Source organism: Macadamia integrifolia, chromosome 1 (assembly GCF_013358625.1).
Source record: "Macadamia integrifolia cultivar HAES 741 chromosome 1, SCU_Mint_v3, whole genome shotgun sequence".
NCBI lineage: Eukaryota > Viridiplantae > Streptophyta > Magnoliopsida > Proteales > Proteaceae > Macadamia > Macadamia integrifolia.
Window position 1 is genome coordinate 36,027,516 of NC_056557.1, and position 13,050 is coordinate 36,040,565.

At 35.8% G+C, this 13,050-nt stretch overlaps 1 protein-coding gene across 2 annotated transcripts in view; it reads right to left on the bottom strand.

Moving 5' to 3' along the window:
• Nucleotides 1-5,068: 5,068 nt before the first annotated feature.
• LOC122085887 (26S proteasome non-ATPase regulatory subunit 8 homolog A-like) overlaps nucleotides 5,069-13,050 on the bottom strand; it is a 10,018-nt gene continuing 2,036 nt past the window's right edge. Inside the window, exons 3-7 of one of the 2 annotated variants that reach the window (XM_042654494.1) lie at nucleotides 10,461-10,539; nucleotides 8,479-8,581; nucleotides 8,100-8,363; nucleotides 7,333-7,444; nucleotides 5,069-5,379 (exon numbers count right to left, since the gene is read on the bottom strand). In XM_042654494.1, coding sequence (XP_042510428.1) covers nucleotides 5,239-5,379; nucleotides 7,333-7,444; nucleotides 8,100-8,363; nucleotides 8,479-8,581; nucleotides 10,461-10,539 — 699 coding nt within the window. In that variant the 3' untranslated portion in view covers nucleotides 5,069-5,238. Of the gene's footprint in view, nucleotides 5,380-6,259; nucleotides 6,657-7,332; nucleotides 7,445-8,099; nucleotides 8,364-8,478; nucleotides 8,582-10,460; nucleotides 10,540-13,050 lie in introns of those variants that run through there. The other variant, XM_042654502.1, reaches the window with a different exon arrangement.

Here is a 13,050-nt window from a genome sequence, read left to right on the forward strand (position 1 = left end):
AGAATGTTACACTGCTGGTGCATGTACACGCCAGTGCACGGGCCAATAGGAGGACACAGGGGAGTATCTTTAAGGTGGGGCAGCATGATCTTTTGATATATACTGTGTCTAAGAATGTACCTGCACTGCAGGTAGCGTTCTTTTTTTTGCTTTTTTTTTTATGTATTTTACTTGATTATATTAGAGAGGTTTTAATCCATATGTGGATTGCTCAGATGATTAAGACGAATTAGAAATTATGTGGATAGGTGCATGGTTCAAGTTTGATTTTCCACTTCTGCATCTATGTGGTGAGTTGTTGCGCTAATCTCCCCTCATGTCCATGCAACAATTTGATGTATGATCATGTACCATGCATCATTGTGTACATATCATTTTATGTTAAAGTTTGGTCAAAAGGTTTGATAAGAAATAATTAATTTTTGCATCCTATCTAATGACTGAAATTTTGACCATGCACCGCCGTGCATCAAACCATTGGATGGGGTGAAGGACAATGAATCATACATGATCATGTCCATCCATTGGATTAATGTATGACTATCCATCGTATATGCTTTGCCTTAAAGTTTGGTGAAATGTTTGATAAAAATAATCAACTCCTGAATTATATCTTATGACTGAAGTTTTGATCTAGTTTCAGATTTGATCGTATAAGAAAATCAGCCCCTTAAATTGTACTCCATTCTATGATTTTCTAAATAGTATTTGGAAAAAGTTTGGGCATGCCACCCGCGTCCATACATTGGTGGGCATTGTCTCTTTTTTTTGCCTTTGAAATGATCCTTGCCCTCCTATATGATTCTCATCTATTACCCGCATGGGTGTTGGTCACTAACATGTGGTGCAAATGGTGGTTTACCCATCCAATCGTGTGGTTATTACTCCAACATGCATGTAGAGGCATTAACCACGAAAGGCAAGGCAATCTTCTCACACAGTCTTGTGTTTGAGCATAGCAGTGCACAATCAGATAGCATTATTTTCTCTTATTTTTAGTTTGCATTGAAATAAATATTTGAAAATTCCATGATAATGCTATCCACTTGTGCGGTGATTAACGTGCAGATCAATGCCTATTACTCACTTTTTTCTTTAGTACAAATTATACACGTTGACATCTTATTGACCATCAAATGGGAATGAGTGACATTTCATCCATTTGATCCACCACTATATTGCCTCACTTGCGATCCACCATCACTCCTTCCACATGGATCCGGTTCCTCTCCACAAGCTAGGGACCAAAGAATGATCCTAAGGTTGGGAGGACCTGGCACGTGTCTCTATGTCACCCAACCCTAAGATTAATCTCTATTCCCAGGGCTCTATGGAAAGGAATGATATCTCCTCGCACATTGCCCATCTCTCTCTCACTCTCTCTCTCTCTCTCTCTCCACCATATTCCATTGTTTTATTTTGGGATTTGGATAAACACCAAAGATAGCAAACCATTGGATTAGAGTATTCATCTTATATAGAATAATCTACCCAAAAAAAATATTTATATACTATAAATTAATTGAATTTGAAATCGTTGGATACGAATATTTTGTACTATTCAAAGACTAGTGCTAATTATATGAATACTAAATTGAAAGTTCCATTAGTTTGTTGGTGAAAGCTGTACATCTTTGTTTGCTTGCAAAACCATGATTCTTAAAAGTGATAAAATAAAGAGTGCATTAAACAAAGCATGATTCCAAAGGAATAAAGTATAGGTTAAAAACAATTGTGACTATTAATCTTATGAACCTAATCAACATCATTCATGTGCTATGTCTCTTTAATTTTTCGTGTGACTATTAAACTTAAAGTGGAGGTTAGGTTTGTCATCCGAATTTCTGGAGCTAGCAACTCAACCAATAAAGGACTAGGATGAAAGTGTTACAGGAGACTTTTCCAAGAGGAGAAAGAGAAGAGAGATAGACACAGATTTAATATACCGATGGCTAACCCCGCCTTAACCCTTAATCTTATGAACCTAATCAATATCATTCATGTGTTATGTCTTTTTAATCTTTCCTGTAGAGGTTTTTTTATATTTTAATAAAAAAGTTTTTTCTAGATATAAGTAGTTTTGAAGCAGTTGAAAATGACATTCTATTTGACTGAATTGAGATACAAATTGTGATAGATAAAAGAGCTTGTGAGACTAACCATAAACTATTAAGGAAGTCAACAAATTCATATCCTATCAAAAACAATATCATTATATCCAATGCAAAGTTTGAAAGCGTATTACTTGCAACATTAATTATTAAAAAGAATGAGAAAAAACATATAGGTGTAGTCTTAAGAACAACCTGATTGCCGTGTCTTGATTCACTTTCTTCCCTTTGTTCTCATTGTTATCCAAAGCAGTTTTTTAGGGTAATGTTTACCTTAAAAAACAGAAGCTCAAACCAACCCAAATTCCCAACCATTGGGAAAATAAATATAGGAAAGGGTTAGGCAGGCCTCTAGTGGGTTTGGGATGCAATCGGTATGGGGTCATTTTTAAAGGGGAGGGAAAGAGAAAGTGTCATAGGTTGGGCACCTCAGCAGCATATCCAGCCTTTTCCAATAAATAAGGGAAAAGATCTCTACTTGATCATGCACCTCTATGTCCAAACACATGGGGTGCTGAGAAGACCACCCTACCCTCTAGTTGGATACTTGTGCACCTCCCCTAGTTGGTTCCTCCACAGACACAATGACTACGCGACTAGGTATTCATCAATATCCAGGTTAGAGCTATTAATGGAAGTCGAATTATTCATAGCCATTTTGGCAATACCATTAGGCTTGAGACAAAAATAAGGTATCGACAAAATATTATAGACATATAAAAGAAGGGTTATTGAGCTCCAAGGCCACGATTTGGTACTCTTATCAAAGAATAGTTCTTTTATCTCCGTTAAGTCATTCCAAATTTCTCCTATTCTCATCATCCCATAGAGAAAGCTACAAACGTTGACCCCTAAAACTTATCTTGTTGTCATGTAATTAGCATATAATGAGACACACTTTCCTCTATTTATAATGCAAATTTGTTGCACTTGCTTTATTAAGATTTGTACTTTTCTTCAAAAATCTTACAATTTTGCTTCTTCCTTATTGACTTTGTAAGAGCAAATGGAACTTTTGAAAAAAAAAAAAAGCAAATGGAATCATCTTTAACAACTCAGAAATTTGGTAGATTGTCACTGTACCTATAATTGATTTTCAACTATGACAAGGATGAGAACTTTTTCCTTTAAAAACATAAGCCAAAACTATCAATCCAAGTTGAGAGAATATATAAATGATGAAGTGAGAAGTTATAACTTTCTTTTGATTGTCCTTTATTTTATTTTTAAATATTATTTAATATAAGAATGAAAAAAGGATTTCAAAATTATTTGAAAATAATTTATTATTATTAAAAATTACATATTTTTGGAGTTAGCATACTACATGATAGGATTCACTCTCAATGGGAAAAAAATAATTGTATTATTACTAAAAGGGCCAAAAAGTAAGTATGCGACTTTGTCTACTTTGTGTAAACAGAACAAATTTCTGGGTTGTAAACATAATTCCACCATTGATTAGGCCTAATTGTATTACCCTTTTGGTATCCACATGTTGCATCTGCTTTGTCAAGATTTGTCTCTTTTATACCCTCCAATTTTGCACCTTCCATATGGACAACCATCTTTAGCTACTCAGCTAGCCTTGAAAGGCCACATTATCCAACAAGCACTATTTTTCTTCTTTTTATATTAGGGTATATCTAGTTCACGAGATCCCATCGAAGAGGGTCATAATATACGCAGCCTTGCCCTCATTATTTCTTGACCTGAACCCCAAGTGGTCACAACGGAGCAACCTTTCCCCAAAAAAGACACAAGATAATGATGACAACGGCAGAACTCTCAACTCTCAATAAGAATTCAAGACTGGAGGCTTCCTACTTGCGTTTTAAAACCATCCTTCCAGAAGCAAATGGTGGTTGTGGTCAACCATTTAAGTCGCTCACCCAAGGAAGTTCATGAAAATTGACATCTCAAGAGAGGGAAAATAAAGTAAAACAAATATATCCTTTGACCAGAATCTTTGCCAATGGATTTAAATTATTTATAACTGAAACCAATGAGCCTCGGAGGCAACCAACTCATACACCGTACCTAGGCAAGATTACTTAGGATGACCAAAATCCTTTTATCTTATTATACTTATTATTCTTAGCTAGTATTTTGTCTTAAAGGTATTTTATGCCTTTATAATACTTATTAGTCATAGTCAAGGTTTAAAGTATCGGTATCGATCGTCATATCAGTCGACCAAAATTAAGATATGTATCGGAGGATATCGTATCGTATCAGAGATACACTAGGATACGCTAAAGATATGCACATAAATGGATAGGAAACACTTTTTTATACACATTTGCATAAAAAAAATTAGTTAAAAAAAATTATATATAACATGTATTATGCATAAACAGTAAATTGAGAGTATCGCACTAAGAATCCAAGGTTTATAATTGACCCATAAATGTAAAATCCTTGTTCTCAACCTTGATTTCCACTTTAGTTAGAGAGAAAAATGATTGGCAGCAACTTTGAAACAAAAACACCTCAAAAAATTATGTTTTTCTAAAAAATTACCCATTTTGGCCATTTTATGACTGTATCAGTGTGTATCGATCGATACATACTGATACGTACCGATACATACCAAAACGTACATTTCACTTCAATTTTGAATTTTTCATAGAATATCGATACGTATCGGTGAGTATCGATGCGTATCGGTGGTGTATCGATGCGTATCAATGTATATCGTAAGATACGTATCGATACATAAGGGTTTTAAAATTTTCATGATACGTATCTGTATGTATCGTGCCGATGCCTACCGATACGTATCGGCCGATACAGCACGATACGCACCGATACTTAAAACCATGGTCATAGTCAATACTTAGTCCTCAGGTATTTTATGTCTTCTTATACTTGTTATTCATACTTAATATATTGGCTTTAGAATGTATCTTAACATTTATAAATTTTAGGGTTTCTTGAATTTTTACAATCTCATGAGACTTAATTAAAAAATTTCTTTTGATCAAATCATCCTAATTCTTAACCTTTGAAGATAAAAACAAACCCCAAATGCAATTAAAACAGAAGCATGGAAGATGTGACGAACTTCCAGTTACAGGTTGTTTGTTTGAAGGGAGCATAGTATACCATGAACTCAAATAACTTCTTATACTATCCGCTCCAATTCTCTGGCATAGCTGAGAGTTTGATTGATAAGTTGTAGTGATGGTATCTCCTTGCAAGGGGCAGACTCCTTTGCTTTCTGAAAAAATACGAACCCATTTTTTATCTCCCACTCGGGGTGATCCTGCACACAACAGATTATATGTTTCTGATCAATTAGTCGTCCTCAAACATCAGACCCCCGCATCATTTGAAGGAGTTCCATTTTAATGCAAGTTTTTGGTAGAACATTTCAATGCAGACATGAGAATAAAGATGGATGTGGAAGTTTCAGAATTCAAACCATTGTTGTTGGACTTCCTTGTAGATCAAGCAGTTTATTTCATAGAAGAAATAAATAAAAACAGGGGCAGATCAAAATATTCCATTTTCATTCTCTTCTTGGCACAAAACAAAGAAGATTCTATGCAATGCTAATGGTAAATATGTAAACAAATTATAACACAACTGTTCAACAAGATTCAAATGATAGAAGAATAAAATAATGGTGAACCCGAAAATAAAACTCGATGTAAAGTGGCAGCACAACAAATTGCTAAACCAAATGAGAGTAAATATGTGGTGAAAATGGGAAAATAAATAAATAAATCTCAAGCAGAACATAATGGTATCAGCTATCATATTTCTGTTACAGGTGGACTCCTGCAAGCACTGTTTTCGCAGGAATCGAGATGAAGGGGAGGAAAATGCATCTATGAAATTCCATTTAGGTAAGATGGTCCACCAATATCCAACAAAACATGGACATGTAGACTCGACAAGGAAAGAGTTACAATCTGAGTAAGGTCTACTACTTTCACTATGGAGTGAATCTGGCCATCAATAATTACATGTAGGAGCTGATTAAGAAAGAAAGACTCCCCAAAAGCTGACACTGGAAATGCAGAATACCAGCTTGAACCTGAGAAATTTTGCACTAAAAAAAATGTATCTTTGTACTAGAAAATATCTCTGACAAACTACATCATTCAAAGTCATGAGGTCATTCCCCTCGAACGTAAATTTAGAAAAAAATAATAAAATAAAAGGATTCAATTGCTAAGCAAATAGTATCAATTATTGAGTTCTAGGAAGTCCAAGGATTTGAGGATCAGCATTGGATGTTGGAATATTAAACATAATTGTCAAGGCGACTAAGCGATCCAAGGCATTGGAGGGGCATGGTTTAATCAGCATGATGGGTGTGTGAATCGCATCGATTGCATGAACGGCATGATGATCGTAGTTCGAGGTGATGCTCGGCATTGGCATCGTTTAATTAGAATTGACGAATGCTTTCTTGCTGCTCCCCCTATTAAATAACCGTGTTGATCTACCACGCTGCTTTGAATGTACCTGAATAGGCGCGTCCACCTAGGTGTCTACAAGATAAAGCGCCCGCCTAGGCATCACCGAGGTTCCCTAGATGTGCAGTATATGCAATATAGCAATGATAATTTTATATTGTTATGCTTATATGCAATAGAGAATCCATATCGATGCAATAAAATATAACTATGCTAGTAATGACCTGATATGAGAAAACAAACAAATAATACACAGCACAGGATACGATATAAACACATTCATCAAAAAACAAAGTAATAAACATAAATCAACTTTAACTCGTGAAGTGTCAAAATACTAATATAAGACATATCGTCACAAGGACTCAAAGCGACGTCTAGGCGTTCAAGGCGTGCGGTCACCTTTCTTGCATCAAACAATATGTGTTGTCTCCTTGGACCCAAGGAGGCTCCTGGACACCTAGGCACCCCTAGGTGACACCTCGACAATTATGATACTTTTTTTTGGTAGGATGATATGATACTAACTGATGACAATCTGGATCATACAATCAGTGAACAGAGTATGATAGTACTACTTGATCAGCTGATCCAATAGATATGACGGATAAGATTCATCCTCATCCAATACTGATATGTATTGTATAATTCAACTGATGCAACAACAAACTTGAAAACCGTGGCACATCGAGTAAAATTCAATTGTAATGTGCATGACACAAACATAACAAAAGCACCTTAACCCACCCCCAAAGAAAAAAAAAAAAAGCAAAAAAGGTACGAGGAACTACCTCTTTGATATATTCAAGCAACTCATGATCAGCTGAGAACATCAACATTTGCTTGGCATTAATAATTGATAGATAATCATACGCCTTCTCGCTACAACCAGCTATTTCATCTCTGCAAGAGGCAGAAAAGGTTAAAAGATACAAAAAACGTCGACTCCAAGTTTCAAACTTATATGAGACAATAAGCTTTTGTTCCCAGATTTAAATTTTCAAATAGGAAGGTAAATTATCTACAAACAGTTCACATGGTTATTTACGAAATAACATTTCACTAAAAGGGTTGCTACGAATGAAAGCGGACCCAACATCGATGGCTCCATAGAATGTCAAATACCAGGGTTGCACTTTGTGTGTGTTCAGAGCACAAGCCATGATTAGGAGTGGCAAATTTTTGACAGACCCATCCAACTCATTATGTCCCACCCTGTGAAAAAGGTCCAACCAAGAATAATGTTGTCCACGATCCTGGTTCAAACAAGAATATTTCTTTGAATTTGAAACCAGGTATCTCTCGGTTTTGACAATTCAGAAAAGCCAAACCAGTGTGTCCGGATTGAAATATTATAGCAAACAAAAAGCCATAGGCGTGGCTTATTATAAGACCTGGACCTACATATCTCTGAACTTTTCCACCCAAACCATGATGAATGACATAGAATGGAGTCTCATGCCAAAACACCCTTTGCAATGTAAACATGTTTTTGGCTCCCACATACATTTACTCAAACTCAATAGCCACAATTGTTGATCAAACTCCAACATGTTACCTGACCGTCTTTGCAAGGAGATCCATGAAATAAACGTAAGTCTCATGTGGAACAGTTTGTCTGGCACTCAATACACGGTTGTAAGCACCTTCCATGAAGGATTGTTCCAATTCCACAGCATGTTTAATACAAGGATTTTCCAGTGCAACAGGTGAAAGCAATTCTAGTTCAGTATGAAACTCAGCTATTCTATTCTGCACAAGAAGCCTAAGAAGGTTAAGGCCCAAGATTGGGTACTCCTGAGGCGATGGAGGAAGGCGGCCACTGTTCCACCAGACAAGAGGAAAATTTGTTAGGAAAGCTTTCAAAATTGAAAGAGTATCTAAAGCTTCATCTGATGACTTCATTGCTTTGTTTCTTCTAGTCATTATAAAGTTACCCAGTATCCGTATAGTAAGGCTTAAGTTGAAAGAAGTCCCTCTCAAAAGCATCTTGGTCTTCTGTCTTAACGCTAAGAACTACAGCATGTTCATATACATCTCCTGAAAGTTCACACCACAACAATCAATTGTGTCTGCATCAGAAAATAACTGCAACTTAACAAAATAAAGAGGGATGTTGTTATGGGCCAACAGAAAACTAAAGGTTTCAACACAGATAGTAGACTGCCAGAAACTTGCTAGGCCAACCAAAGCCCATTGAGTCCAGCCTAGGCAGGCCCACCCTAGTTTCAGACAAACGAGTGTATTGAAACATCCTACTTAAAAGCTTACGCTCATAAGTGGAGATACCCACCGTGTATATAGACCCATCTCCAAGGTCCCAGTTAACCGATGTGCGACCATAGTTCGAGATTTTGGTCGAAACCACCAACACTGAAATCTAGCAAAACTTTTTGGTCGAAACGAAACGCCATGCAACTCTGCAGGTATTCAAAGTTTCAACCGAAACTTCAAGGTTTTGGTCAAAATTCCATACCATTTTTATATAAAAAGCAAGATTTCACTATTTCAACATATTACGAGGTTTCGACCGAAAATAGGAGATTTCGACAAAAAACCCCTTGTTTTGAATTTTTTGGCCAAATCCCTTGCAAATCTTGTTGTAACAATGTGCTACAACACATCTACAGCGAAGATTTGGTGCATTTAAGCGAGATTTCTAGAAAACTCACAGTTTGAGGTATACATGTTTTACCTAAAGATAATTTTTGCAAAATATAGGGTAAATATGTAGTGGTGTTAGGCTTCAATTTGTTATATGTTAGATTATCTAGGGAGCAGTGGGAGTTTAGTACATAGCAGGAGAAAGAAGCTACATGATGTTTTGGTGATTTTATACTGTCATAACTCATAAGCATTGAGAAAAAAAGGAAATTCTTAACCCCCCCCCCTTTTTTTTCTCTTGGATGAGTTGAAAATATGCTAGTAGACAGATTTTTCCTTCCTAACTCATTTTACTTTGGGAAATAAACTAAGACCGTTCTTGGGGTTTCTGAACCAATTTTTTTCTTTCAATCACTAAGAGCCTACTACAAAAGAATGTAAATTTTCCAGATACAAAAACCATGTAAAAGCGTATATATTACCTAGGAGTTTCCTTAATTATATCCACCTCTAAAAACATAAAAAGGTTAGACTTCTATAACCAACTAATGTAGACGTTAGTTCAACTACGAACCAACACTACAGTACGATCGATGTCTTGATATCCTCAGGCCGTCATGTAACGACCGAACATCAAATCCAGTGGCTGATTCAAGCTTCGAATGGTATTCAGCAGATCAACAACTTAAGGGAAGAACTCTCTCACAGAAATCGGTAGGCAATGAAAGAAAAGAAAATAGAAGATAGATAAAGGGGACTATCTCATTCCAGGGTCTCTCAGCCATGGCCTCTCAATGTCTGCATGATCTCTCATCATACTCTCTCTCACAGAGCAAAGCACACAGCTGTGTTTTTCGTTTTCTCAAATTGTTGGGAGACCTCTAAGGGTCGATTATATTACATAGGCAAGGAATGGCTGCCTCCAAAATAGAAACAACCAAAAAGGAAACTTAAGAAAAAGGATAGAAAAGAAATTAGAAACTCCAAAAACAAGTAACTATTGCTTGTGTTCAGAGTAAGTAAAGACAAACTACTAACTACAAAAGGGAAACAAATCTCAGTTCTCTAGAAGCTGTCCGTCTAACTTTCTGTCCAAGACAAACAGAAAATAGAAACTTAACTAAATTAAAAATAAAATTAGGAAATTATGGACCCAAATCACTGTTCACGTGAAACAGTGTTTTTCCCTGAATTTTATTTTTGCTCTCTTCTTCATGCTTTGATCTACATCACCAACAGTGTGTTTTCCATAGCAATTAGGAATAATGATGAACATACAGAAATGGTAGAGTTACGCTCAAGTTAAGAATGCTACTTGCTATTGTCAACTCATGAACAGCATTCGGCGAATCTTCAAACAATGGTGGGAGACTTTTAAATTCTGTCAACAAGACCTGAAAGAGAGAAGTACAGATACTATTAGAAAAAGAAAAATTCTTTCAGGGGAATTTCTACACACCAACACGGAAGAAAAATAACATAAAATTTGGGTAAATAATATTCTATAAGAGGTACTGAAGAAGCAGGTATGAAAAGCAATTATTTTCTTTCATCTTTTTGAAAGATTGCACTTGGATAGGCCATTACAGTTCATGTCATGTAATATCAATTAAAAAAGGCCCCACCATGTCAATGAATATCTGTTTTAATCAAAAATTGAGAAAGTTCCAAATCAGCAGGAGATTATTTGATGCAGGCAAATCACAGAAAGGGGCATTATTTTCATGTGTTGAGACTTCAATCCAGTGGTTTTTCTTTGTAAGTGGCTTCATTAATGAGCCTATAATATAAAATGAGTTCTATTTTATTTTGGGGATTTAGTCTGTTTCTGTTTTCTTTCGCTTTCTAATAGTTTAAGGGGCAAGCTTGAGTCTATCTTAGTTTCTATATCAGTTTAGTTTTCATTTTGGTTTACTATTGCTGGTAGGATAGTTTAAGCTAATTTTTAGGATCTTTTTTATATTTTAGAGTCCTGTGTAAACTAGGAGTTGGACTGCCATGTGGATTCATGGGGTGCATGAGGATGGATTGCCTCTAATCTAAGTCAGATACACTGGCGTTTCTTTGGGTAGATTTCCAACAGTATTTCTTCTTCACGTTATTCTTCTTGTTTCTGCTATCAACTAGGAATTCCAGCAACTGTTCTTACATATCATAGCAGTTATTTGAAAGGTCAAAAAACCTCTGTTCTTGTCCACTCAATTCTAGTTTCCTTTAAAATTCAAATTGGGTTTCGGTATTCATTTCGGCATTAATATTTAACGAAGTTGTAGTAGGATTTTAGCATAGACAAGTGTCACCATTTTCATTTCTATTTATACTTTACAAAGTTGTGGTAGGATTGTGACATAGAAGAGTTTCCTTACTACTGCACACTTTTGGTCTTCTTCTCCAGGTCTCTTCAGCTTGACTAATCCCTCAGTCAAATCATTTCTGCATGTTGTATATTTTCTTTTCTATTGCTCAACATTTCTTCACCATTAACTAAAAGTAAATAAAACCTTAATTACTTCCATAGAAAATTTGATTATCAGCACCCCACGGGTTTCTACTTCCTAATGCCCTTGCTTCTTAGTTTCCAAGGGCCTAAGTGCAACTGTTCTTTCCCTTCCTGCCTGAAACGTAATTGCTTTATTCTATAATCTACGGAACTGTCATATAATTAAAAAATATTCCAATTAGCAACAGTTGCATCTCACAGGAATTGTACCAAAAACAAAATGAACCATGGTAGCTCCCACCCATTGAATGCTCAATGGACTACCATAAACCACATTAATTTCACATTCATTTACCCACACAAGACCAAAGGGATGCATGATGACACTACGTATCTAATTTCAATTTGTTCATTTTTCAACACTAAATTCTCTCCACTTCCGCATAATCAAGGTTGAAAATTCTCAATTTTTGGTCCATGTACATGCAGACTGTATTGAACATACCAATCCTACTCACCAATACCTGGAATGAATAAGAAAATCCTAGTCACAAGAGTAACCCAATCTTTAGAAATATACAGTCAAATGCTTCATGCACACCTTCATTTTTCTGTCTTTGTTTCACCTTTTCTTCATGCTCATCCAACCATTCACCATGTGTCAATAGCACTACACTCGTCTCAATGCAATAAAGCTAGGCCTTTGATGTTTATAAAACTTATAGGAGTGTTTTATCCTTGGTTCTAATCAGAAATGCTTCCCTTTGCAAGAATTTCTTACTTAATCACAAGTAAAACCTCTGTCCACAACTCAATTGTTTTTGGAGTAGCATAACTCTTGAAGTTAAGCCAGTTTTTCACTTAGACCTTTGCTGCTGGATCGACCATTCATTGTTAACTTCAATAACTAGTTGCATTATTTCATCAATAAATTTGCAATCCTGAGATATTTAAAAAATATTGTATGCATTCCAGAGACCTGAATATAAACCAAAGTGGTTCAATGTGTAGACAACAATTCTTCAATTTCACTTTCGTCTTCGCAACATGGCAATAGGAGATTTCCCAATGTATCTAGTCTCATCACACCAATAAATATGAATTTACTCCAATCAAATGAAGTAGCAGATGATCCAAGGGAAAGAGTGATAAGTCAGGGACTTAAAGATTTTTGCACATCGTTCAAGAAGTGAATAATGATCAAATTAAGGCAGCAACAACTTGTAGAGTGACACTACTCCCTCCTCTAGGAAGTTTCTATTGGGTCGGAGTAATTTCTTGCTTCCCTTCTTGTATGGACACTCTGTCCTTCAAGTCTCACAGAAGGACCTTGGAAAGAGTAATTTCTTGCTTCCCTTCTTGATGAGCTTCCTTACTACTGCACACTTAAAGATTTTTGAATCAATACTTCTTCTTCTTCTTTTTTCTTTTTTTTTTTTTTCTTTTTTTTTTTTTTTTTTTTTTT